We start from the raw sequence: 23,924 nt of genomic DNA, 5'->3' as shown, positions 1-23,924 counted from the left end.
TTCAGACCAGGCGCCATAGCTAGCACTGGGATCATGGAGCCCGCTCAGATCACCGCGGCAATTATGAGCACTATGAACACCACGCGCATTGTCCTGGAGTATATGCAGAGCCAGGACATGCCAAGGCGAAACTCAGACCAGCCGAGCAGGCGATTGCAGCGCGGCGAAGAGAGTGATGAGGAAATTGACATGGACATAGACCTCTCACAAGGCACAGGCCCCAGCAATGTGGAAATCATGGTGTCACTGGGGCAGGTTCATGGCGTGGAACGCCGATTCTGGGCCCGGGAAACAAGCACAGACTGGTGGGACCGCATCGTGTTGCAGGTGTGGGACGATTCCCAGTGGCTGTGAAATTTTCGCATGCGTAAGGGCACTTTCATGGATTTTTGTGACTTGCTTTCCCCTGCCCTGAAGCGCCAGAATACCAGGATGAGAGCAGCCCTCACAATTGAGAAGCAAGTGGCGATAGCCCTGTGGAAGATTGCAACTCCAGACAGCTACCAGTCAGTCGGGAATCAATTTGTAGTGGGCAAATCTACTGTGGGGGCTGCTGTGATCCAAGTTGCCAGGGCAATCAAAGACCTGATGATATCAAGGGTAGTGACTCTGGGAAACGTGCAGGCCATAGAGGATGGCTTTGCTGCAATGAGATTCCCAAACTGTGGTGGGGAGATAGACGGAACCCATATCCCTATCTTGTCACTGGAGCACCAAGCCAGCAAGTACAGAAACCCCAAGGGGTACTTTTCAATGCTGCTGAAAGCCCTGGTGGATCACAAGGGATGTTTCACCAAGATCAACGTGGGATGGCCGGGAAAGGTACATGATGCTCGCGTCTTCAGGCACTCTGGTCTGTTTTGAAAGCTGGAGGAAGGAACTTTCTTCCCGGACCAGAAAATAACCATTGGGGATGTTGAAATGCCTATCGTTATCCTTGGGGACCCAGCCTACCACTTAATGCCATGGCTCATGAAGCCGTACACAGGCAGCCTGGACAGTAGTCAGGACCTGTTCAACTATAGGCTGAGCAAGTGCCGAATGGTGGTGGAATGTGCATTTGGACGTTTAAAAGCGCGCTGGCGCAGCTTACTGACTCCCTCAGACCTCAGCGAAAAGAATATCCCAATTGTTATTGCTCTCTGTGAGAGTAAGGGGGAGACATTTATGGCGGGGTGGGAGGTTGAGGCAACTTGCCTGGCCGCTGATTACGCGCATCCAGACACCAGGGCGGTTAGAGGAGCACAGCAGGGCGCGGTGCGCATCAGAGAAGCTTTGAAAACGAGTTTTGTGACTGGCCAGGCTACTGTGTGAACTTTTGTTTGTTTCTCCTTGATGAACCCTCCAACCCACGCCCCCCCCGACCCGGTTCACTCTACTTCCCTGTAAACCAACCACCCCACCCCACCCTCCCCTCCCCACTTCGAGCACTTCGAGTCATTGTTTTTTCACATTTATGCATTCTTTATTAATTCCTCACAGAAGTAGGGGGATAATTGCCAAGGTGGCCTGGGATGGGTGGGGGAGGAGGGATGGAAAAGGACACACTGTATTTTAAAACTTTAACTCTTATTGAAGGCCAGCCTTCTGATGCTTGGGCGATCATCTGGGGTGGAGTGACTGGGTGGCAGGAGGCCCCCCCACCGTGTTCTTGGGCATCTGGGTGAGGAGGCTATGGAACTTGGGGAGGAGGGCTGTTGGTTAAACAGGGGCTGTAGCGGCGGTCTCTGCTCCTGCTGCCTTTCCTGCAGCTCAACCATACGCTGGAGCATATCAGTTTGATGCTCCAGCAGACGGAGCATTGACTCTTGCCGTCTGTCTGCAAGCTGATGCCACCTATCATCTTCAGCCCGCCACTTGCTCTTTTCATCCCGCCATTCAGCCCGCCACCTCTCCTCTCATTCATATTGTGCTTTTCTCATGTCTGACATTGACTGCTTCCATGCATTCTGCTGTGCTCTATCAGTGTGGGAGGACATCTGCAGCTCCGTGAACATATCGTCCCGCGTCCTCCGTTTTCTCTTTCTAATGTTCACGAGCCTCTGCGAAGGAGAAACATTTGCAGCTGGTGGAGGAGAAGGGAGAGGTGGTTAAAAAAGACACATTTTAGAGAACAATGAGTACACTCTTTCATTACAAGGTCGCATTTTTCCTCTGCCTGCTGGTTTGGTATGAGAGATCACTCACGCAGTGCCCCAGGCAACATATTTTGGCTTGCAGGCAGCCATGGTAAGCCACAGTCTTTTGGCTTTTTTAACCTTCTTAAAATGCGGGAAAGGTTTCAAACAGCAGCGCATTTCCCATATCAAGGATGAATTGGGTTGGCCATTTAAAATGGGTTTTCAATGTAAAAGGAGGGGCTGCGGTTTCCAGGTTAACATGCGGCACAAACCCAAGTAAACCACCCCCCCCACACACACACCCGATTCTCTGGGATGATCACTTCACCCCTCCCCCCACCGCGTGGTTAACAGAGGGGAACATTTCTGTTCAGAAGAGCAGGAACGGGCACCTCTGAATGTCCCCTTAATAAAATCACCCCATTTCAACCGGGTGACCGTGAATGATATCACTCTCCTGAGGATAACAAAGAGAGATAAGGAATGGATATTGTCTGCATGCCAGCAAACACCGGGACCATACGCTGCCATGCTTTGTTATGCAATGATTCCAGACTACGTGCTACTGGCCTGGCGTGGTAAAGTGTCCTACCATGGCGGACGGGATAAGGCAGCCCTCCCCAGAAACCTTTTGCAAAGGCTTTGGGAGTACATGAAGGAGAGCTTTCTGGAGATGTCCCTGGACGATTTCCGCTCCATCCCCATACACGTTAACAGACTTTTCCAGTAGATGTACTGGCCGCGATTGCCAGGGCAAATTAATCATTAAACACGCTTGCTTTAAACCATGTGTAATATTTACAAATATTTACAAAGGTACACTCACCAGAGGTCTCCTGTGTGCCCTGAGGGTCTTGGGTGAGTTCGGGGGTTACTGGTTCCAGGTCCAGGGTCACAAACATATCCTGGCTGTTGGGGAAACCGGTTTCTCCGCTTCCTTGCTGCTGTGAGCTACCTACAGTACCTCCATCCTCATCTTCCTCATTCCCCGAACCATCTTCCCTGTTTCAGAGTAACAGCCGTGTTAGTCTGTATCCGCAAAAAGAAGAACAGGAGTACTTGTGGCACCTTAGAGACTAACATCTTCCCTGTGTGTTTCTCCATTGACGGAGTCATAGCACACAGTTGGGGTAGTGGTGGCTGCACCCCCTAGAATGGCATGCAGCTCCGTATAGAAGCGGCAAGTTTGCGGCTCTGCCCCGGACCTTCCATTTGCTTCTCTGGCTTTGTGGTAGGCTTGCCGTAGCTCCTTAACTTTCACGCGGCACTGCTGTGTGTCCCTGTTATGGCCCCGGTCCTTCATGGCCTTGGAGACCTTTTCTAATACTTTGCCATTTCTTTTACTGCTACGGAGTTCAGCTAGCACTGATTCATCTCCCCATATGGCGAGCAGATCCCGTACCTCCCGTTCGGTCCATGCTGGAGCTCTTTTGCGATCCTGGGACTCCATCACGGTTACCTGTGCTGATGAGCTCTGCGTGGTCACCTGTGCTCTACACGCTGGGCAAACAGGAAATGAAATTCAAAAGTTCACGGGGCTTTTCCTGTCTACCTGGTCAGTGCATCTGAGTTGAGAGTGCTGTCCAGAGCGGTCACAATGAAGCACTGTGGGATAGCTCCCGGAGGCCAATAACGTCGAATTCCGTCCACACTACCCCAATTCCAACCCGCAAAGGCCGATTTTATCGCTAATCCCCTCATCGAAGGTGGTGTAAAGAAACCGGTTTAAAGGGCCCTTTAAGTCGAAAGAAAGGGCTTTGTTGTGTGGACGTGTCCAGGCTTAATTTGATTTAATGCTGCTAAAGTGGACCTAAACCCGTAGTGTAGACCAGGCTTAACATTTGTGATCTCCCGGAGAAAATGAGAAAGTTAGGATTGATTTGTGAAGTCACTCAGAAGCAGACTGTGTGTCAAACTGAGAGCCATTAATATATTCATCTTACTACCCTTCAAAAAACAGGCTTTTATTGAGATGTCCCATACAACCCACAGAGGGGGTTCATGTATCAAATGATTTCTCTTGCTCGAAGTTCCACTCTAAAAAGAGCAGTGTAGAGATAGAGGTGGCAACTTCAGTAAGATACCCAAGTACATCACCAGTTGACTCCTTGGGGAGGTGCTTGGTCCAAACCCCTGCCATTGACCACTGCCACCACAGTCCTCTGTTGGATACAAATTTGAGCAGAGCTGTTGAGTGTACCTCCACCCAGCTGTCATTCACATCTCCCAGCCGCTGGCTTAACGTACCATGAGTGTCACAAAGGAATTGGAGCAAGGCAAGGAATCGGTCCATTACTTTAAACTTGTACACTGTATGGTATATTGACAGACTTGCATACTGAACTAATTTTGTCCCATGTTTTTCAGAGGAGCTTGAGAAGAGAATGATAGGTATACTTTGATTTTTGAGTTTAGCGCTAATCAGATTGAGCACAGATTTTTTAAACTCCATAACATAAGTGTGGAGGATGTTCTCAGAGAGGAAATTAGTTTGCTACCTTAGAGTATATTTATTTACTTTCTCTCTCAGGTGATAAATTAGGTGTGGTGTGTAGGGAATGGGATGAATGAGAAAAGTGGCCACTGATGACTGGGGAGGTCTGTAGGGACAGTTCCTTCAGTGAGGAAAGGTGACACCAGTTAACCCACTTTCTAATTGAAATTCCACTGTTCTTTTGCAGAGCAACTGAAGAATGAAAAAGGTAAGTTCTCTTTTATTTCTCAACTGCTGCTATCTTTGAGGAAAATGTTCTTCAATGAACTGAGCTATTTCTTACTTTCCGAAATCCAAGGAGAGTTCAATACCAAACAGATTGCTATTTCAGCCACAACAGAACTGTTGAGGACTTTCTCTCACAGCAAATTTCGTCATTACCCTAGTGTATTTGTATGTTTTGTCTCTCGTCTAAAACTGAAGTACTGATTTTAAGATCACTGAGCAGTAGACAGAGAGAAGGTGGTTGAGGTAATATCTTTTATTGGGCCAAGTTCTCTTGTTGGAGAGACAAGCTTTCTAGTTTGCACGGAGCTCTTCTTCAGACCCGTGTAACCTGGAAAGCATGTCTCTCTCTTCAAAAGAATTTGGTCCAATAAATTATGTTACCTCCCCCTCCTTGTCTCTCAAATAGCAATGTGGACACAAGTGCAGCGGCAGGGGCTTGGGCTCGTCACCAAAGTGCAAAGCCACCCAAACCCCTGGGTACGTACTTGGGCAGATAGAGCGAGTCTCCGCCAGGGACACTGCTACTCTTCGAGACAAGCTCAAGCAGAGCTGTAACATGTCATCCACACAAGCTGAGGATCACACCTCCCAGCTGCTGTGTAGACCCACCCTGGGTGTCCCGAAGGAATTTTGTCCATTACTTTAAATTGGGATGTTACTGTGCATTTTGCACATGGAAAGACTTAGGTAATTTTGAAATAAAATGTATTGTTATATTTTTCAGACAAGCTGGAGAAAGAGAACGGTAGGTTTACAAGAACAGTGCCACCTGAACCGCTGGGTACTTACTTGGGCAGATAGCCCAAACCACCGCCTCTTTTCGCTGCCAGCGCATTGGTATTTATAGGCACAAGCTTGAGCAGAGCAGTCATGTGTACATAACCCCTGCTTGCTGGGAGTGGCACTCTGTCTCCCCTACTTAGCTAAGGCTGTAGATGGCTCATCAATCTCTGTTGGGCCTAGCCCCCCTAGCGGGGAACAGAGTGGCACTCCCAGCAAGCTGGGCTTCCATACTCACCCTGGGCAGCGATGTAAGTGCCCGAGCTTCCGAGACATTCCCAGTTGAATTGCCTGAAATCCTGCTACGGGCCACCCCTTGTAACGCTGGCCCACAAGGGGGCTTTAGCAGTCTGGATCGTACCTGGGACCTCTGGAACTAAATGCATGAGCTAAAAGACCAGACAGGTCTCTGGTAGCCACGGCTGCAGATGGCTCATCGGTCTCTAGCTGGCCTAACCAAAGCTAGAGGGGAAGAGAGCATCACTCCCAATGAGCAGGTGTGTCAGGTACATCTACCCAATCTGGGACTCACAACTCCCAGCTTCTCTGTAGGAATAGCCTGAGAGTCACAAAGCAGGGAATCTGTCCATGACTTTAAATATGGAGAATATAGTGAATATTAGAAGACTTGCATTATTGTGAAACACATGTTATTTTTATATTTTTCAGTCAAACTTGGGTTACAGAACGGTAAGTTTACTTACTTAAAAGGCGGCAGCGGCAGAGCCACACTATTGAAACGGGTCCTTGTCGTGCCTTAAACGCTTGCCTTAATGCTGGATTTCCTAGTGCTGCCTGGAAAGTTACATCAAGTTACATTTGGGCTTTGAACATCTCACATCTGACTATTCACTGCTCAGTAACAGTATTCACACGCCACAAAAGAGTGTCATTAGTCACTTTCAGTTGAATTTTTTAATATGGCTGATTGATTCTAACATTTGTGATCTCCCGGAGACTTGCATTAGTTTGAATTAAATTTTATTTTCATGTTTTTTTAGAGACACTTGAGAAAGAGAATGGTAGGTATACTTTGATTTTTGAGTTTAGCGCTAATCAGATTGAGCACAGATTTTTTAAACTCCATAACGGAAGTGTGGAGGATGTTCTCAGAGAGGAAATTGGTTTGCTACCTTAGAGTATATTTATTTATTTTCTCTCTCAGGTGATAAATTAGGTGTGGTGTGTAGGGAATGGGATGAATGAGAAAAGTGGCCACTGATGACTGGGGAGGTCTGTAGGGACAGTTCCTTCAGTGAGGAAAGGTGACACCAGTTAACCCACTTTCTAATTGAAATTCCACTGTTCTTTTGCAGAGCAACTGAAGAATGAAAAAGGTAAGTTCTCTTTTATTTCTCAACTGCTGCTATCTTTGAGGAAAATGTTCTTCAATGAACTGAGCTATTTCTTACTTTCCGAAATCCAAGGAGAGTTCAATACCAAACAGATTGCTATTTCAGCCACAACAGAACTGTTGAGGACTTTCTCTCACAGCAAATTTCGTCATTACCCTAGTGTATTTGTATGTTTTGTCTCTCGTCTAAAACTGAAGTACTGATTTTAAGATCACTGAGCAGTAGACAGAGAGAAGGTGGTTGAGGTAATATCTTTTATTGGGCCAAGTTCTCTTGTTGGAGAGACAAGCTTTCTAGTTTGCACGGAGCTCTTCTTCAGACCCGTGTAACCTGGAAAGCATGTCTCTCTCTTCAAAAGAATTTGGTCCAATAAATTATGTTACCTCCCCCTCCTTGTCTCTCAAATAGCAATGTGGACACAAGTGCAGCGGCAGGGGCTTGGGCTCGTCACCAAAGTGCAAAGCCACCCAAACCCCTGGGTACGTACTTGGGCAGATAGAGCGAGTCTCCGCCAGGGACACTGCTACTCTTCGAGACAAGCTCAAGCAGAGCTGTAACATGTCATCCACACAAGCTGAGGATCACACCTCCCAGCTGCTGTGTAGACCCACCCTGGGTGTCCCGAAGGAATTTTGTCCATTACTTTAAATTGGGATGTTACTGTGCATTTTGCACATGGAAAGACTTAGGTAATTTTGAAATAAAATGTATTGTTATATTTTTCAGACAAGCTGGAGAAAGAGAACGGTAGGTTTACAAGAACAGTGCCACCTGAACCGCTGGGTACTTACTTGGGCAGATAGCCCAAACCACCGCCTGTTTTCGCTGCCACCGCATTGGTATTTATAGGCACAAGCTTGAGCAGAGCAGTCATGTGTACATAACCCCTGCTTGCTGGGAGTGGCACTCTGTCTCCCCTACTTAGCTAAGGCTGTAGATGGCTCATCAATCTCTGTTGGGCCTAGCCCCCCTAGCGGGGAACAGAGTGGCACTCCCAGCAAGCTGGGCTTCCATACTCACCCTGGGCAGCGATGTAAGTGCCCGAGCTTCCGAGACATTCCCAGTTGAATTGCCTGAAATCCTGCTACGGGCCACCCCTTGTAACGCTGGCCCACAAGGGGGCTTTAGCAGTCTGGATCGTACCTGGGACCTCTGGAACTAAATGCATGAGCTAAAAGACCAGACAGGTCTCTGGTAGCCACGGCTGCAGATGGCTCATCGGTCTCTAGCTGGCCTAACCAAAGCTAGAGGGGAAGAGAGCATCACTCCCAATGAGCAGGTGTGTCAGGTACATCTACCCAATCTGGGACTCACAACTCCCAGCTTCTCTGTAGGAATAGCCTGAGAGTCACAAAGCAGGGAATCTGTCCATGACTTTAAATATGGAGAATATAGTGAATATTAGAAGACTTGCATTATTGTGAAACACATGTTATTTTTATATTTTTCAGTCAAACTTGGGTTACAGAACGGTAAGTTTACTTACTTAAAAGGCGGCAGCGGCAGAGCCACACTATTGAAACGGGTCCTTGTCGTGCCTTAAACGCTTGCCTTAATGCTGGATTTCCTAGTGCTGCCTGGAAAGTTACATCAAGTTACATTTGGGCTTTGAACATCTCACATCTGACTATTCACTGCTCAGTAACAGTATTCACACGCCACAAAAGAGTGTCATTAGTCACTTTCAGTTGAATTTTTTAATATGGCTGATTGATTCTAACATTTGTGATCTCCCGGAGACTTGCATTAGTTTGAATTAAATTTTATTTTCATGTTTTTTTAGAGACACTTGAGAAAGAGAATGGTAGGTATACTTTGATTTTTGAGTTTAGCGCTAATCAGATTGAGCACAGATTTTTTAAACTCCATAACGGAAGTGTGGAGGATGTTCTCAGAGAGGAAATTGGTTTGCTACCTTAGAGTATATTTATTTATTTTCTCTCTCAGGTGATAAATTAGGTGTGGTGTGTAGGGAATGGGATGAATGAGAAAAGTGGCCACTGATGACTGGGGAGGTCTGTAGGGACAGTTCCTTCAGTGAGGAAAGGTGACACCAGTTAACCCACTTTCTAATTGAAATTCCACTGTTCTTTTGCAGAGCAACTGAAGAATGAAAAAGGTAAGTTCTCTTTTATTTCTCAACTGCTGCTATCTTTGAGGAAAATGTTCTTCAATGAACTGAGCTATTTCTTACTTTCCGAAATCCAAGGAGAGTTCAATACCAAACAGATTGCTATTTCAGCCACAACAGAACTGTTGAGGACTTTCTCTCACAGCAAATTTCGTCATTACCCTAGTGTATTTGTATGTTTTGTCTCTCGTCTAAAACTGAAGTACTGATTTTAAGATCACTGAGCAGTAGACAGAGAGAAGGTGGTTGAGGTAATATCTTTTATTGGGCCAAGTTCTCTTGTTGGAGAGACAAGCTTTCTAGTTTGCACGGAGCTCTTCTTCAGACCCGTGTAACCTGGAAAGCATGTCTCTCTCTTCAAAAGAATTTGGTCCAATAAATTATGTTACCTCCCCCTCCTTGTCTCTCAAATAGCAATGTGGACACAAGTGCAGCGGCAGGGGCTTGGGCTCGTCACCAAAGTGCAAAGCCACCCAAACCCCTGGGTACGTACTTGGGCAGATAGAGCGAGTCTCCGCCAGGGACACTGCTACTCTTCGAGACAAGCTCAAGCAGAGCTGTAACATGTCATCCACACAAGCTGAGGATCACACCTCCCAGCTGCTGTGTAGACCCACCCTGGGTGTCCCGAAGGAATTTCGTCCATTACTTTAAATTGGGATGTTACTGTGCATTTTGCACATGGAAAGACTTAGGTAATTTTGAAATAAAATGTATTGTTATATTTTTCAGACAAGCTGGAGAAAGAGAACGGTAGGTTTACAAGAACAGTGCCACCTGAACCGCTGGGTACTTACTTGGGCAGATAGCCCAAACCACCGCCTCTTTTCGCTGCCAGCGCATTGGTATTTATAGGCACAAGCTCGAGCAGAGCAGTCATGGGTACATAACCCCTGCTTGCTGGGAGTGGCACTCTGTCTCCCCTACTTAGCTAAGGCTGTAGATGGCTCGTCAATTTCTGTTGGGCCATAGCATCGCTAGCGGGGAACAGAGTGCAATCCCAGCAAGCTGGGCTTCCATACTCACCCTGGGCAGCGATGTAAGTGCCCGAGCTTCCGAGACATTCCCAGTTGAATTGCCTGAAATCCTGCTACGGGCCACCCCTTGTAACGCTGACCCACAAGGGGGCTTTAGCAGTCTGGATCGTACATGGGACCTCTGGAACTAAATGCATGAGCTAAAAGACCAGACAGGTCTCTGGTAGCCACGGCTGCAGATGGCTCATCGGTCTCTAGCTGGCCTAACCAAAGCTAGAGGGGAAGAGAGCATCACTCCCAATCAGCAGGTGTGTCAGGTACATCTACCCAATCTGGGACTCACAACTCCCAGCTTCTCTGTAGGAATAGCCTGAGAGTCACAAAGCAGGGAATCTGTCCATGACTTTAAATATGGAGAATGTAGTGAATATTAGAAGACTTGCATTATTGTGAAACACATGTTATTTTTATATTTTTCAGTCAAGCTTGGGTTACAGAACGGTAAGTTTACTTATATTTTTCAGTATAGTGTTAATCAGATTGAGATCAAATGAGTTGTAGGCTGTGGGGATTCCTAGGGGTCCTTCAACAGACTGAGGAGTCAAGCCACTGTCAATAAGTTAATTACGGTGATGTGTGGTTGAGAGAATGACATTTGTAAACTGGAGTCGTTGGGGTGTGGGCTGGTTCTCCAGTTTTGTGTGTTCACAGGCCTCTGCTTTCTTAATCTATGGAATGCAAGATTCAGAGTTGTTACTGAATCTGGGTGCGGAATTTGATGCAGTGTGTAGGAAAAGGGGTGAATCAGAGAACTGGCAGCTGATGATTGGGGAGTTCTGTAGGGACAGTTTGTTCAGTGAGGTAAGATAAGGCCTATTTACCCAATTTCTTAGAGAAATCCCACTGTTCGTTTTGCAGACCAATTCAAGAATGAAAAAGGCAAGTTCTCTTTTTATTTCTCAACTGCGGCTACCCTTGAAGAAAATGTTCTTGAATGAAAAGAGATATTTCTTCCTTTCCAAAATCCAAGGAGAGTTTGGTACCCAACAGGACTTTCTCTTACAGCAAGTTGAGCCATTACTGTACAGGTTTTCTACTTATTGTCTCTCAGGTCTTAAACAGAAGTACTGATTTTAAGTATCGCGGAGCAGTGCACAGAGAAAACCTAGGTGAGGTAATATCTTTTATTGGACCAACTTCTCTTGTTGGAGAGACAACCTTTTGAGTTTACACAGAGCTCCTCTTCAGACCTGTGTAAGCTTGAAAGCTTGTCTCTCTCTTCAAAAGAATTTGGTCCAATAAAAGATATTACCTCCCCATCCTTGTCTCTCTGGTATCCTGGGACCAACACAGCTAAAACAGCACGGCATACAACACCATGCGGTATAGGCATTCTATAATGCCAGGCCCACTCTGACATTAATTTTACCTTTTGTGTATATGCAGAAGCTAGCATAAGAGTTATATGCTGTTTTGTTTTTTCCTGTTATTTTTTCATGATATGATCTCTATTGTAAATTGGGGAAATCCTTTCGAGAAGATCAAAATAATATGTATTTTAAATGTTGTACACTGCTGTGAAAATAGTCCCAGTTTTTATTTAAGAAATAAAAGTCCACACTGTGTTTCATACTCTACGATACACTGCCATTTCTTCAAGACTCTCTGAATGTAGAAATTCCCCTCCCTCCAAAAAAAAGGACTTGAGATAAGCAGCAGGGGATTCCCCTTAACCTGGTGAATGGTTGATCTCTCACATCTGCAAATATGTCAACGGGAGAGACAGGTTCTCTGGCCACAGGAGGTCTCAAATTACTCTCTGAAAATGACTGGTCGCTATTGAAAAATTATGTCCTAGGTAGGCAAACATAGAGGGGAACTCAGCTTAGGCTCGGCAAAGACCTTTCCATTTAAGTAAGCTTTGATAATTCTGTAAATGTTTTTGCAAAAGCCTTTTTATACCATTGTTTCTCACATTACAATATTTTCTTCATCATTTCCCTTTAATTAATGTGCCACAGTCTCTCTCTCCATGTTTCTGGTTTAAACTTCTCATAAAAAAGGAATGAAGTGTAAACATCTGGATGGAATCCATTTTCAGTGTTACCTTCTCATTTTTATAATGTTTATGTATTTTAATATAACTCCCTTCCATCTCAGGTTGAATCATTGGTGCACTTAGTCCTGTGTCATGCCTCAAACACTTGCCTTAGGGTTGGCCTACACTTAAAGGCCGCAGCGGCAGAGCTGCACTATTGAAACGGGCCCTTGTCGTGCCTTAAACACTTGCCTTAATGCTGGATTTCCTAGTGCTGCCTGGAAAGTTACATCAAGTTACATTTGGGCTTTGAACTTCTCACACCTGACTATTAACTGCTCAGTAACAGTATTCACATACCACAAAAGAGTGTCATTAGTCACTTTTAGTTGAATTTTTTAATATGGCTGATTGATTCTAACATTTGTGATCTCCCGGAGACTTGCATTAGTTTGAATTAAATTTTATTTTCATGTTTTTTCAGAGACACTTGAGAAAGAGAATGGTAGGTATACTTTGATTTTTGAGTTTAGCGCTAATCAGATTGAGCACATCGGTCTCTAGCTGGCCTAACCAAAGCTAGAGGGGAAGAGAGCATCACTCCCAATGAGCAGGTGTGTCAGGTACATCTACCCAATCTGGGACTCACAAGTCCCAGCTTGTCTGTAGGCATAGCCTGAGAGTCACAAAGCAGGGAATCTGTCCATGACTTTAAATATGGAGAATATAGTGAATATTGGAAGACTTGCATTATTGTGAAACACATGTCAATAAGTTAATTACGGTGATGTGTGTTTGAGGAGTTGGTGGGGTGTGGGCTGGTACCCCAGTTTTGTATGTTCACAAGCTTGGGTTACAGAACGGTAAGTTTACTTAAATTTTTCAGTGCAGTGTTAATCAGATTGAGCTAAAATGACCTGAATTTTTTAACATGGCTGATTTGATTCTCACATTTGTGAACTCCCTGAGAAAATGAGAAAGTCAGGATTGATTTGTGAAGTCAGACAGAAGCATGCTGTGTGTCAAACTGAGAGCCATTAATATATTCATCTTACTGCCCTTCAAAAAAAAAAAGGCTTTTATTGAGATGTCCCATACAACCCAGAGAGCTGGTTCATGTATCCAGTTATTTCTTTTGCCACCCTAAAAAGAGCAGTGTAGAGATAGAGGTGGCAACTTCAGTTAGACACCCAAGTACATCACCAGTTGACTCCTTGGGGAGGTGCTTGGTCCAAACCCTTGCCACTGACCACTACCACCACACTCCTGTGTTGGGTACAAGTTTGAGCAGAGCTGTTGAATGTACCTCCACCCAGCTGTCATTCACATCTCCCAGCTGCTGGGTTAATATACCGTGAGTGTCATGAAGGAATTGGAACAAGGCAGTGAATCAGTCCATTACTTTAAATGTGTCTACTGTATTGCATATTGAAAGACTTGCATTAGTTTGAATTCATTTTTTCCATGTTTTTTCAGAGAAGCTTGAGAAAGAGAATGGTAGGTATACTTTGAATTTTGAGTTTAATGCTAATCAGGTTGAGCTCAAATGACTTGTAGGTTGTGGGGATTAGTAGGGGTCCTTCAACAGACGGACATCTCAAGGCACTGTCAATAAGATAATTACGGTGATGGGTGGTTAAGAGAAGGACATTTGTAAGCAGGAGTCTGTAGGGTGTGGGCTGGGTCTCCAGTTTTGTGTGTTCACAGGCATTTACTTTCTTTAGCTATGGAACACAAGATTCGGAGTTGTTACTGAATCTGGGTGAGGAATCAGATTCAGTGTGTAGGAGAAGGGACAAATCGCAAAACTAGCAGCTGAGATTGGTGACGTCTGTAGGCAGAGTTCCTTCAGTGAGATAAGATAAGACCTGTTCACCCAAACTCTAATTGAAATCCCACTCTTCTTTTGCAGAGAATCTCCGGAGGGAATATGGTAAATTCTCTTTTAATTTCTCATCTGCTACTACTCGTAAGAAGAATGTACTTAACTGGAAACAGATGTTTCTTTATTTCATTGTCTTTCCTCAATCCAAAGAGAGTTTCTTACCCATCCATTTTACTTTTCACCCCATAACAGATCTGTGAATGACTTTTTTCTCACAGGAAATGTGTCCATTACCTTTTTGTCTGCTCTAAAATTAATGGTCTAATTTTAAGTATCTCTGTATAGGATAGACAATCAATAGTACCATGTGTCCTCTTCCGTTTATTTGATCATAGCCTTTATTTAAATTGATTGATATTTCTATGTTGTTAGTCCGTCTCCTCTGTTGCTACAGTTTTAAGATCATCAGGGTGAAAATTACCGTTATTGATTTTCTTAGGTTGGCAGTCTCTAGGAACACATGGAGAACCAGGACATGGCTACAAATACAGTCACAAGTAAAGAATCTTGTCTGTATGTTAAGTTTCTAAGCAGGGGATTAAAGTTACAATCTCAAACAAATAGGTAAAACCTGAGAGAGCCCAAGCAAATCCCCAAATCCCCCAAGATATTCCAGAGTCTGGTAGATCTCTCAATGTGTTGTCATCAATAGAGGGATGATTCCTGCTAGGCTCTTACCTGCTAGGGTCTTCCAATGGGCTCTTATTCATACCACTGAATTTTGACCACACCTAGCACCGTATCCATATGCATGAGGGTTCCAACTCCTCTTCCTTATCAGTACTTCAACACACCATACATTTTGAGGGGTCCTGTTTCTCAGAGGTTGTTCTCTTAGTTCCCTTTATTCTTATTAGCATCTTATTAACATTTACATAATCATGTCCCCATGGTAACCAGCAGTCAGAACAGAACCTGGGGTCTAGATGGGTCCATTATGGCATATTTTCTTGAACCTCATCTATTGGTACATTCTTTTCAGTAATCTTGTATCTTTCCTGGCACAGGGCTATTCCTAGATTACCTACTTCTGTCAAGCCTCCTTAAGCCTGAGGCCAAGGGTAGAACTACACTTAATTGCTGCAGCAGCACAACTCTACCAGTGCAGTTGCACTGCGACAGCACTTCAGTGAAGATACTACCTATGCTGATGGGAGGGCTTCTCCTGTCAGCATAGATGCTCCACCTTCACAAGAGGCAGTACCTGTATCTACTGGAGAAGCCCGTCATAGTGCTGTCTACAGCAGGGGTCACATCAGTATAACTGCAGCACTCAGCTTTTCATTTTAGAGCATGGTGTTTGTCTGGTTTCCCCCACATAACTGTTGGGGCATTTAGGGTACAGGATGAGGTACACCACATAGATTCATAGATTCATAGATTCTAGGACTGGAAGGGACCTCGAGAGGTCATCGAGTCCAGTCCCCTGCCCGCATGGCAGGACCAAATACTGTCTAGACCATCCCTGATAGACATTTATCTAACCTACTCTTAAATATCTCCAGAGATGGAGATTCCACAACCTCCCTAGGCAATTTATGCCAGTGTTTTACCACCCTGACAGTTAGGAACTTTTTCTTAATGTCCAACCTAGACCTCCCTTGCTGCAGTTTAAGCCCATTGCTTCTTGTTCTATCCTTAGAGGCTAAGGTGAACAAGTTTTCTCCCTCCTCCTTATGACACCCTTTTAGATACCTGAAAACTGCTATCATGTCCCCTCTCAGTCTTCTCTTTTCAAACTAAACAACCCCAATTCTTTCAGCCTTCCTTCATAGGTCATGTTCTCAAGACCTTTAATCATTCTTGTTGCTCTTCTCTGGACCCTTTCCAATTTCTCCATATCTTTCTTGAAATGCGGTGCCCAGAACTGGACACAATACTCCAGCTGAGGCCTAACCAGAGCAGAGTAGAGCGGAAGAATGACTTCTCGTATCTTGCTCACAACACACCTGTTAATACATCCCAGAATCATGTTTGCTTTTTTTGCAACAGCATCACACTATTGACTCATATTTAGCTTGTGGTCCACTATAACCCCTAGATCCCTTTCTGCCGTACTCCTCCCTAGACAGTCTCTTCCCATTCTGTATGTGTGAAACTGATTTTTTTCTTCCTAAATGGAGCACTTTGCATTTGTCTTTGTTAAACTTCATCCTGTTTAACTCAGACCATTTCTCCAATTTGTCCAGATCATTTTGAATTATGACCCTGTCCTCCAAAGCAGTTGCAATCCCTCCCACTTTGGTATCATCTGCAAACTTAATAAGCGTACTTTCTATGCCAATATCTAAGTCGTTAATGAAGATATTGAACAGAGCCAGTCCCAAAACAGACCCCTGCGGAACCCCACTCGTTATGCCTTTCCAGCAGGATTGGGAACCATTAATAACAACTCTCTGAGTACGGTTATCCAGCCAGTTATGCACCCACGTTATAGTAGCCCCATCTAAATTGTATTTGCCTAGTTTATCAATAAGAATATCATGCGAGACCGTATCAAATGCCTTACTGAAGTCTAGGTATACCACATCCACAGCTTCTCCCTTATCCACAAGACTCGTTATCTTATCAAAGAAAGCTATCAGATTGGTTTGGCATGATTTGTTGTTTACAAATCCATGCTGGTTGTTCCCTATCACCTTACCACCTTCCAAGTGTTTGCAGATGATTTCCTTAATTACTTGCTCCATTATCTTCCCTGGCACAGAAGTTAAACTAACTGGTCTGTAGTTTCCTGGGTTGTTTTTATTTCCCTTTTTATAGATGGGCACTATATTTGCCCTTTTCCAGTCTTCTGGAATCTCTCCCGTCTCCCATGATTTTCCAAAGATAATAGTTAGAGGCTCAGATACCTCGTCTATTAGCTCCTTGACTATTCTAGGATGCATTTTATCAGGCCCTGGTGACTTGCAGGCATCTAACCTTTCTAAGTGATTTTTAACTTGTTCTTTTTTTATTTTATCTGCTAAACCTACCCCCTTCCTATTAGCATTCACTATGTTAGGCATTCCTTCAGACTTCTCGGTGAAGACTGAAACAAAGAAGTCATTAAGCATCTCTGCCATTTCCAAGTTTCCTGTTACTGTTTCTCCCTCTTCATTAAGCAGTGGGCCTACCCTGTCTTTGGTCTTCCTCTTGCTTCTAATGTATTGATAAAAAGTCTTCTTGTTTCCTTTTATTCCCGTAGCTAGTTTCAGCTTATTTTGTGCCTTTGCCTTTCTAATCTTGCCCCTGCATTCCTGTGTTGTTTGCAGGGCCGACTCCAGGCACCAGCCTGGCAAGCAGGTGCTTGGGGCGGCCCCGCCAGAGAGGGGTGGCACGTCCAGGTATTCGGCGGCAATTCGGCGGACGGTCCTTCACTCCCACTGGGAGCAAAGGACCTCCCTCCAAATTGCCGCCGCAGATCGCGATCGCAGCTTTTTTTTTTTTTTTTTTTGGCTGCTTGGGGCGGCCAAAACCCTGGAGCCGGCCCTGGTTGTTTGCCTATATTCATCCTTTGTAATCTGTCCTAGTTTCCATTTTTAATATGACTCCTTTTTTATTTTTTAAATCATGCAAGATCTCATGGTTAAGCCAAGGTGGTCTTTTGCCACATTTTCTATCTTTCCTAACCAGCGGAATAGCTTGCTTTTGGGCCCTTAATAGTGTCCCTTTGAAAAACTGCCAACTCTCCTCAGTTGTTTTTCCCCTCAGTCTTGATTCCCATGGGACCTTACCTATCAGCTCTCTGAGCTTACCAAAATCCGCCTTCCTGAAATCCATTGTCTCTATTTTGCTGTTCTCCCTTCTACCCTTCCTTAGAATTGCAAACTCTATGATTTCATGATCACTTTCACCCAAGCTGCCTTTTACTTTCAAATTCTCAACGAGTTCCTCCCTATTTGTTAAAATCAAGTCTAGAACAGCTTCCCCCCAGTAGCTTTTTCAATCTTCTGAAATAAAAAGTTGTCTGCAATGCAGTCCAAGAATTTGTTGGATAGTCTGTGCCCCGCTGTGTTATTTTCCCAACATATATCCGGATAGTTGAAGTCCCCCATCACCACCAAATCTTGGACTTTGGATGATTTTGTTAGTTGTTTAAAAAAAGCCTCATCCACCTCTTCCACCTGGTTAGGTAGCCTGTAGTAGACTCCTAGCATGACATCACCCTTGTTTTTTTACCCCTTTTAGCCTAACCCAGAAGCTCTCAACACTTCCGTCTCCTATGTCCATCTCTACCTCAGTCCAAGTGTGTACATTTTTAATATATAAGGCAACATCTCCTCCCTTTTTCCCCTGTCAATCCTTCCTGAGCAAGCTGTACCCATCCACACCAACATTCCAATCATGTGTATTATCCCACCAAGTTTCAGTGATGCCAACAATGTCATAGTTGTATTTATTTATTAGCACTTCCAGTTCTTCCTGCTTATTACCCATACTTCTCGCATTTGTATGCGATATAAGATACTGGTTTGATCTTTCCTCCCAGTTTTGTCCTGACCCTCCTTTCTCTCTGCCAATATAGCCCACACTCCCTCTCGTTTCCGACCCATCTCCCAGGTGTCCATGTTCCCCACTTACCTGTGGGCTTTGCTTACCTGTCCCAGTCTAACCTAGTTTAAAGTCCTCCTCACTAGGTTAGCCAGTCTGTGTCCAAATAGGGTCTTTCCACTCCTCGAAAGGTGAACGCCATCTCTGCCTAGGAGTCCTTCCTCGAATAGCATCCCATGGTCTAGGAAGCCAAAGCCCCCCTGGTGACACCATCTTTGCAGCCAGGCATTCACCTCCATGATGCATCTGTCTCTGCCCGGGCCCCTACCTTTGACAGGAAGAATCGAAGAGAATACCACCTGTGCTCCAAACTCCTTCGCGCGTACTCCCAGAGCCCTGTAGTCACTCTTGATCTGTTCAGTGTCACACCGCACAGTATCATTTGTGCCCACATGGATGAATAGCATGGGGTAGTAGTCAGAGGGCTGGATAATCCTCGACAATGCCTCCGTAACATTTTGGATACGGGCTCCCGGCAGGCAGCATACCTCCCGAAATGAAATGTCAGGGCGACAGATGGGTGCCTCCGTCCCCCTCAGCAGAGAGTCTCCCACCACCACTACCCTATGTTTCCTATTCGCAGTGGTGGCAGCAGACCTCCCAGCCTTAGGGGTACGAGGCTTCTCCTCCTTTACTGTAGGGGGTGATTCCTTCTTTCCTGTATCAAGAAGAGCATAACGGTTACCTATTACCATGGCGGGAGGGTTCGGAGCAGGGGTGGAGCCCTGCCTGCTGCCAGAAGTAACCAGCTGCCAGTGTCCACCCTGAGCCATCTCCTCCTCCACCAGTGGTGTATCAGCAGTCCTGTGTACTGGGACAGCTACCTCAGCTGTCTCCACATGGACACTGTCCAGGAATTGCTCGTGGATTCGGATGCTCCTCAACCTAGCCACCTCCTCCTGTAGCTCTCCCACCTGCTGCCTGAGAGATTCCACCAGCAGGCACCTTTCACTTTGGATTTCCCCCCAGCCTGGATATCAGTAAGTGGAAATTGCAAGTTACCGTCTCTGCAAAACCACACCAGGCTCTGGGTAGAAGCATCCATGCTCAGGCGCTCTGTCTGGCTACAGGCACAGGTGGAGGAGACAGAAGCAGTGCTGGCACAGGTGTTGTGGGTCTTCCTAACCATCGTAAGCCTCCCTCTGTCAAACTCCCTTTCAAACTCCAGTCTGCAGCCCCCTGTCTGCTGAAAGGGTTGTTTAAGCAAGAATTTTTGAATGTCATTGGTTTTTAGGTTTTAAGGGGAATAAAAGGAAAACAGATAGAACCGGCAAGGGACCCTCGCCCCCTTCCCACTCCCCCTCCAAACTCCCTTGCGAAACTCCCTGTTAGCAGCCCCTGTTCGCAAAAGCCTGTGATAGGCTATCACAGATATCACATGCTGTGATAGGCATGTGTAGGACCTCTGGATCTTAAAAGGTGTGTGGGAGAGGGTGTCTTGATCATTGTAGCAGTGTAGATATTTCTGTAGGTTTTGCATTTGTTGTTCTGGCTGGGTCTGGTGCTGCTTTTAGTTGGTGTGTTCTGGTCAGACACCCACTATGCTCATGGATGAACTCACACAGGAAAATGGTAAAAGTAAAAAATTACATATCATCTGTGGGTGAAGACCTTTCACAAAGTGATCACTCCATATCTGACCTCTCAGTCCTCATCCTCAAAGGAACAGTGCAACAGTTTCAAAATAAGATCCTGGGATCTTAAATTCATAACTTTGCTAAACACTAAAAATTATGGTTTGAATAGACACTGGATTTATGGCTTATTATAAGGATTTGTAACCCACTAACCCCTCCTGCACACAATCAAAGATAGTGCATAGTGGGAACATAACTCAGGCTTGTGAATTCCATCAGGTGGCTTGGTGCCTAAAAGTTAGATGCTGAAATGCTTAGTACTGAAATGTCCAAGTAGTTTTGTGGCTTTGGGACCTACTCCTTATCTCATTTGAGGTGTACTGCCTCTGCCACACTACCAAAGTAAATAATAATAGTAGGGTCTGAACTGTTGTTTACAGAGTCTCCAATGGTTTGACAGAGTGTGTGTATGGATGAGGGGAAGTGTGAGAGAGTTTGGTTTATGTAAGATAAAGTTAAAAACATACCACGCCCAAAATAGAGCATATGACATGAGGTATTGGCTTGAGGAGTGAGACAGACAAAGCAGTTCTTATGTTGACTAAGACCCCTGCTCAGGTTCAAATCACAGGAGTTCAGCAAAGACCACATGTAGGTATGGTGTACTACATCCATGTGTACATGCATTTTAGGTAAATTTTGTGTGTATTTTATCCTACTACCAGAGGAAGGAAGCTCTTTAGTATGAGCCTCTTTTAATTCAATGTCTGTTATTTCTCTCTCCGATTCAGCATGGAGAAAGGCTTGCTGTAAAAGAGGTAATAGAATACACATTTTTTCAGGTATTAAGAAATCACTGTATTAATGCAGTAACCAAACTAGAAACATACCATAGAACACTGTTTTCCTGAGAACAAATCCTGAGAGCCATGCTCAGTTTTTACAGTTTTTACTTAGGCAAAACATGCATGTATATCAAGACCTGATCTGACTTCATATCAGTTTCACAACAGTGTAATTTCATGGATCTATGTGAAGTCACTCCTAATTTACACAAAGTAAGATCAGAATCAGCCCATAATGGGAATTAGATCTGAGTAAGGACTGAGGAAAATGCTAAGTCGGGGCCTCAGGATTTGGAGCAGGATAAAAATACAGTAGAGGTGGTGGCAGTGATGGTGATTCCACTGATTATAGTAGTGAGAGAAATGATGACGGGGTTATGATGGTGGGTAGTTGTGGTCAAGAGTAAAATGTGTGTGATCATGATGGCATTTGATATGATGAAGACAGTGGTGAAAAGTTAGTTCTGGTGGTGGTGGTGTTGACTTGTGATTAATGCTGATTTTGGTGATGGTGGAAAAAATGAATACGGTACTTAGAGATGATCATTAAGATGGTGATGAAACCAGACAGGTGCAATAATTTTCTTTTCTACAATCTGAGTCTCTGTTTGGTGATTTCCAAGACCCCAGTTCAGAAGAGTACTTAAGCAAGGGCTAAACTTTAAGCTTATTTAAGAGGGGCACTGCCTCATCTGAGCAGATCTACTGAATCTGGCCCCAAAGGCACACTAGGCAGGGGAGCACCTAGTTTGTGAATCCTGATGGGGTATGGGAATGAGTTAGGTGCAAAGCTGCTGGGCAATGTCAAGACTCAGGTGGCTGAGTGCAGGCTCAGCTGCCAAAGTTTAGGCATCTTGGGAACTTTAATTTTTGAAACCTAGGTGCCTAGAGAATTTATGAGCCTGCAAAGTAGCAGCTGAGCAAGGGTTTTGTGAATGCCAGTGTCATCTAAATGTTGGACTTATGTGGTTATAGCCCCCTTGTGAGTGCCACTCAAATAATCAGAATCACTTTCACTTTTGTGTTAACCTGAAACAACTGTCATATATCTGAAATATTTTGATACAACAGAAACATTGTCAAGCAGGATCCAATCAGGCAAAACTCCCACCTGAGAAAGGAGTGCAGGATGGGAGGACACCCTGTAAACTTTTTCCTATCCCAGCTCAGATTGACATTACACCAGTGCTTTTGAAAACCCAATCTTTCTTTGCAGATGTCATCACTCTTGATGCAGGAACAGCCCACCCCAATCTCTCCATTGCTGAGGATAAGAAGAGTTTTAAACATGAAGCCCAACCTCGGCAAGTTCCACCAAATCCACAGAGGTTCGATTCAACTGTCTGTGTGTTGGGCTCTGAAGGATTCTCCTCTGGAGAGCACTACTGGGAGGTGGATGTTGGGAGTAGCACTGACTGGGACCTGGGAGTGGCCAGAAAATCCATACAGAGAAAAGGAAAACTTTCCTTGTCCCCTAAAGAGGGATTCTGGGCTCTGGGTCTGAGTGGTAAAGATTACTGGGCAAAAACTGATCCATGGACCCGGGTCATGGTGCAGAAAAAGCCCAAGATAATTGGAGTTTACCTTAATTACCAGCAGCGGGAGGTGACCTTTTTCAATGTAAATGACATGTCTGTGATGTTCACATTTAATGATTTGTCAGTCCCAGTAGACCTTTATCCATTCTTTAAAAATTCACAGAAAGAAACAACAATGGGAATTTGTTCATAATTTTAAAATGGTAGTGATGCTTAGTTTTGTTAACCAAACTAATCCAAAGCGCCATGATACATCATGGCACTGTTGACCCAACTGAATGAAAGTAACAGAATGCTTTGCAGCCAGAAGAAAGGTGAACTGGGAAAAAATTGCCAGTGAAATTATAGTTACATACAGTGCTAATGTTTCAGGGGTGGCTCCCCATATAAGAAATTGAATGGAATCTATCAAATTGAGCTCTCACAAACAGAACTTTTAACTAGGAGTATAATTTTTTTCATTGCTATCTACTAGTTTATTTGGATTACATGTATTAGCAGCTAAGAGTGAGCAAATAAAATTCTATATTATACCAGTATATCTGTGCTAATTGTATAACCAATCTTCAAGTCAGGTATAAATAGAGGTGGGGTATGCATACAATCTTGAGAAAGTTTAACCAGCTACACTAATGTCTTCAGGATGGGTTGGGAACAAATTGACTTTTCCTTGCTGTATATTGCTGTATTAATCTTTGCTTAATATTTTTGATGAATAAAAGTTGATTGAGCCTTGTTATTTGACATCTCATATTATTAACTTATATAAAATCCATAACAATTTATACTGATATATAATTTGAGGGGAGCAAGAAGTGCTGTTTACTGTTTGAGGGGCCATCTTATCTGTATGTTTTCCATCAAAAAAAGTTTTCAACCACTTGATAAATACTGATTCTGTGAAACCTTTTAATAATATGATGTTTCTGACACAGAATGTGAGTATTTGAATGAGGAAAAAGCAGCATTGTTTCACAATATCACTGGTTGGCATTGACGTAGGAAATGAAGTAACACCAAGCTTATTCCTAATTTAATTTCAGTATATTTCTGTACAATAGAGGGACCAGATTGATGTCTGACTGATAACTATCATTGAGTTCTGTATTCAACTGAATACATCTCTCTGTGTATGCCCCTCCATGCACCAGCAGGGATCACAGGAGATCAGCTACAACCAGCATCAGCCAGGAGCCTTTGAAATCACTTTCACACTTCACAGGTAAATGCAGTGCAGAGGAGGAGGAGAGCCGCCCTGTTCCCCCTTCTGATACAGAGGATGTTCCAACTATGGATGCATCTACACAGCACCTTTCTTTCTGCAGCATGTAGTGTACATACACACATAGCGTCCCCAGTATAGCTATAAATAACAGAGCAGATAATAAGGCAAGGCTTAGGCACATGGAGTAAAGAAACACCT

The 23,924-nt window shown here is 44.4% G+C and overlaps 1 protein-coding gene across 1 annotated transcript in view; it reads left to right on the top strand.

Annotated features, from left to right (window-relative positions):
- Positions 1–23,690, top strand: part of LOC117870309 (girdin-like) — a 94,235-nt gene extending 70,545 nt beyond the window's left edge. The window contains exons 9-22 of the mRNA XM_034757412.1: positions 4,802–4,822; positions 5,567–5,587; positions 6,292–6,312; positions 6,939–6,959; positions 7,704–7,724; positions 8,429–8,449; positions 9,076–9,096; positions 9,841–9,861; positions 10,566–10,586; positions 12,608–12,628; positions 13,600–13,620; positions 14,036–14,056; positions 20,910–20,936; positions 22,180–23,690. Of these exons, the coding sequence (XP_034613303.1) occupies positions 4,802–4,822; positions 5,567–5,587; positions 6,292–6,312; positions 6,939–6,959; positions 7,704–7,724; positions 8,429–8,449; positions 9,076–9,096; positions 9,841–9,861; positions 10,566–10,586; positions 12,608–12,628; positions 13,600–13,620; positions 14,036–14,056; positions 20,910–20,936; positions 22,180–22,694 (794 nt within the window). The 3' untranslated portion in view covers positions 22,695–23,690. The remainder of the gene's footprint in view (positions 1–4,801; positions 4,823–5,566; positions 5,588–6,291; positions 6,313–6,938; positions 6,960–7,703; positions 7,725–8,428; positions 8,450–9,075; positions 9,097–9,840; positions 9,862–10,565; positions 10,587–12,607; positions 12,629–13,599; positions 13,621–14,035; positions 14,057–20,909; positions 20,937–22,179) is intronic.
- The last annotated feature ends 234 nt before the right edge of the window (positions 23,691–23,924 follow it).

Source organism: Trachemys scripta, unplaced genomic scaffold (assembly GCF_013100865.1).
Source record: "Trachemys scripta elegans isolate TJP31775 unplaced genomic scaffold, CAS_Tse_1.0 scaffold_26, whole genome shotgun sequence".
NCBI classification, from domain to species: Eukaryota; Metazoa; Chordata; order Testudines; family Emydidae; genus Trachemys; species Trachemys scripta.
Note: the sequence above shows the minus strand (reverse complement) of the source record. Positions and strands in the feature narration are given on the sequence as shown.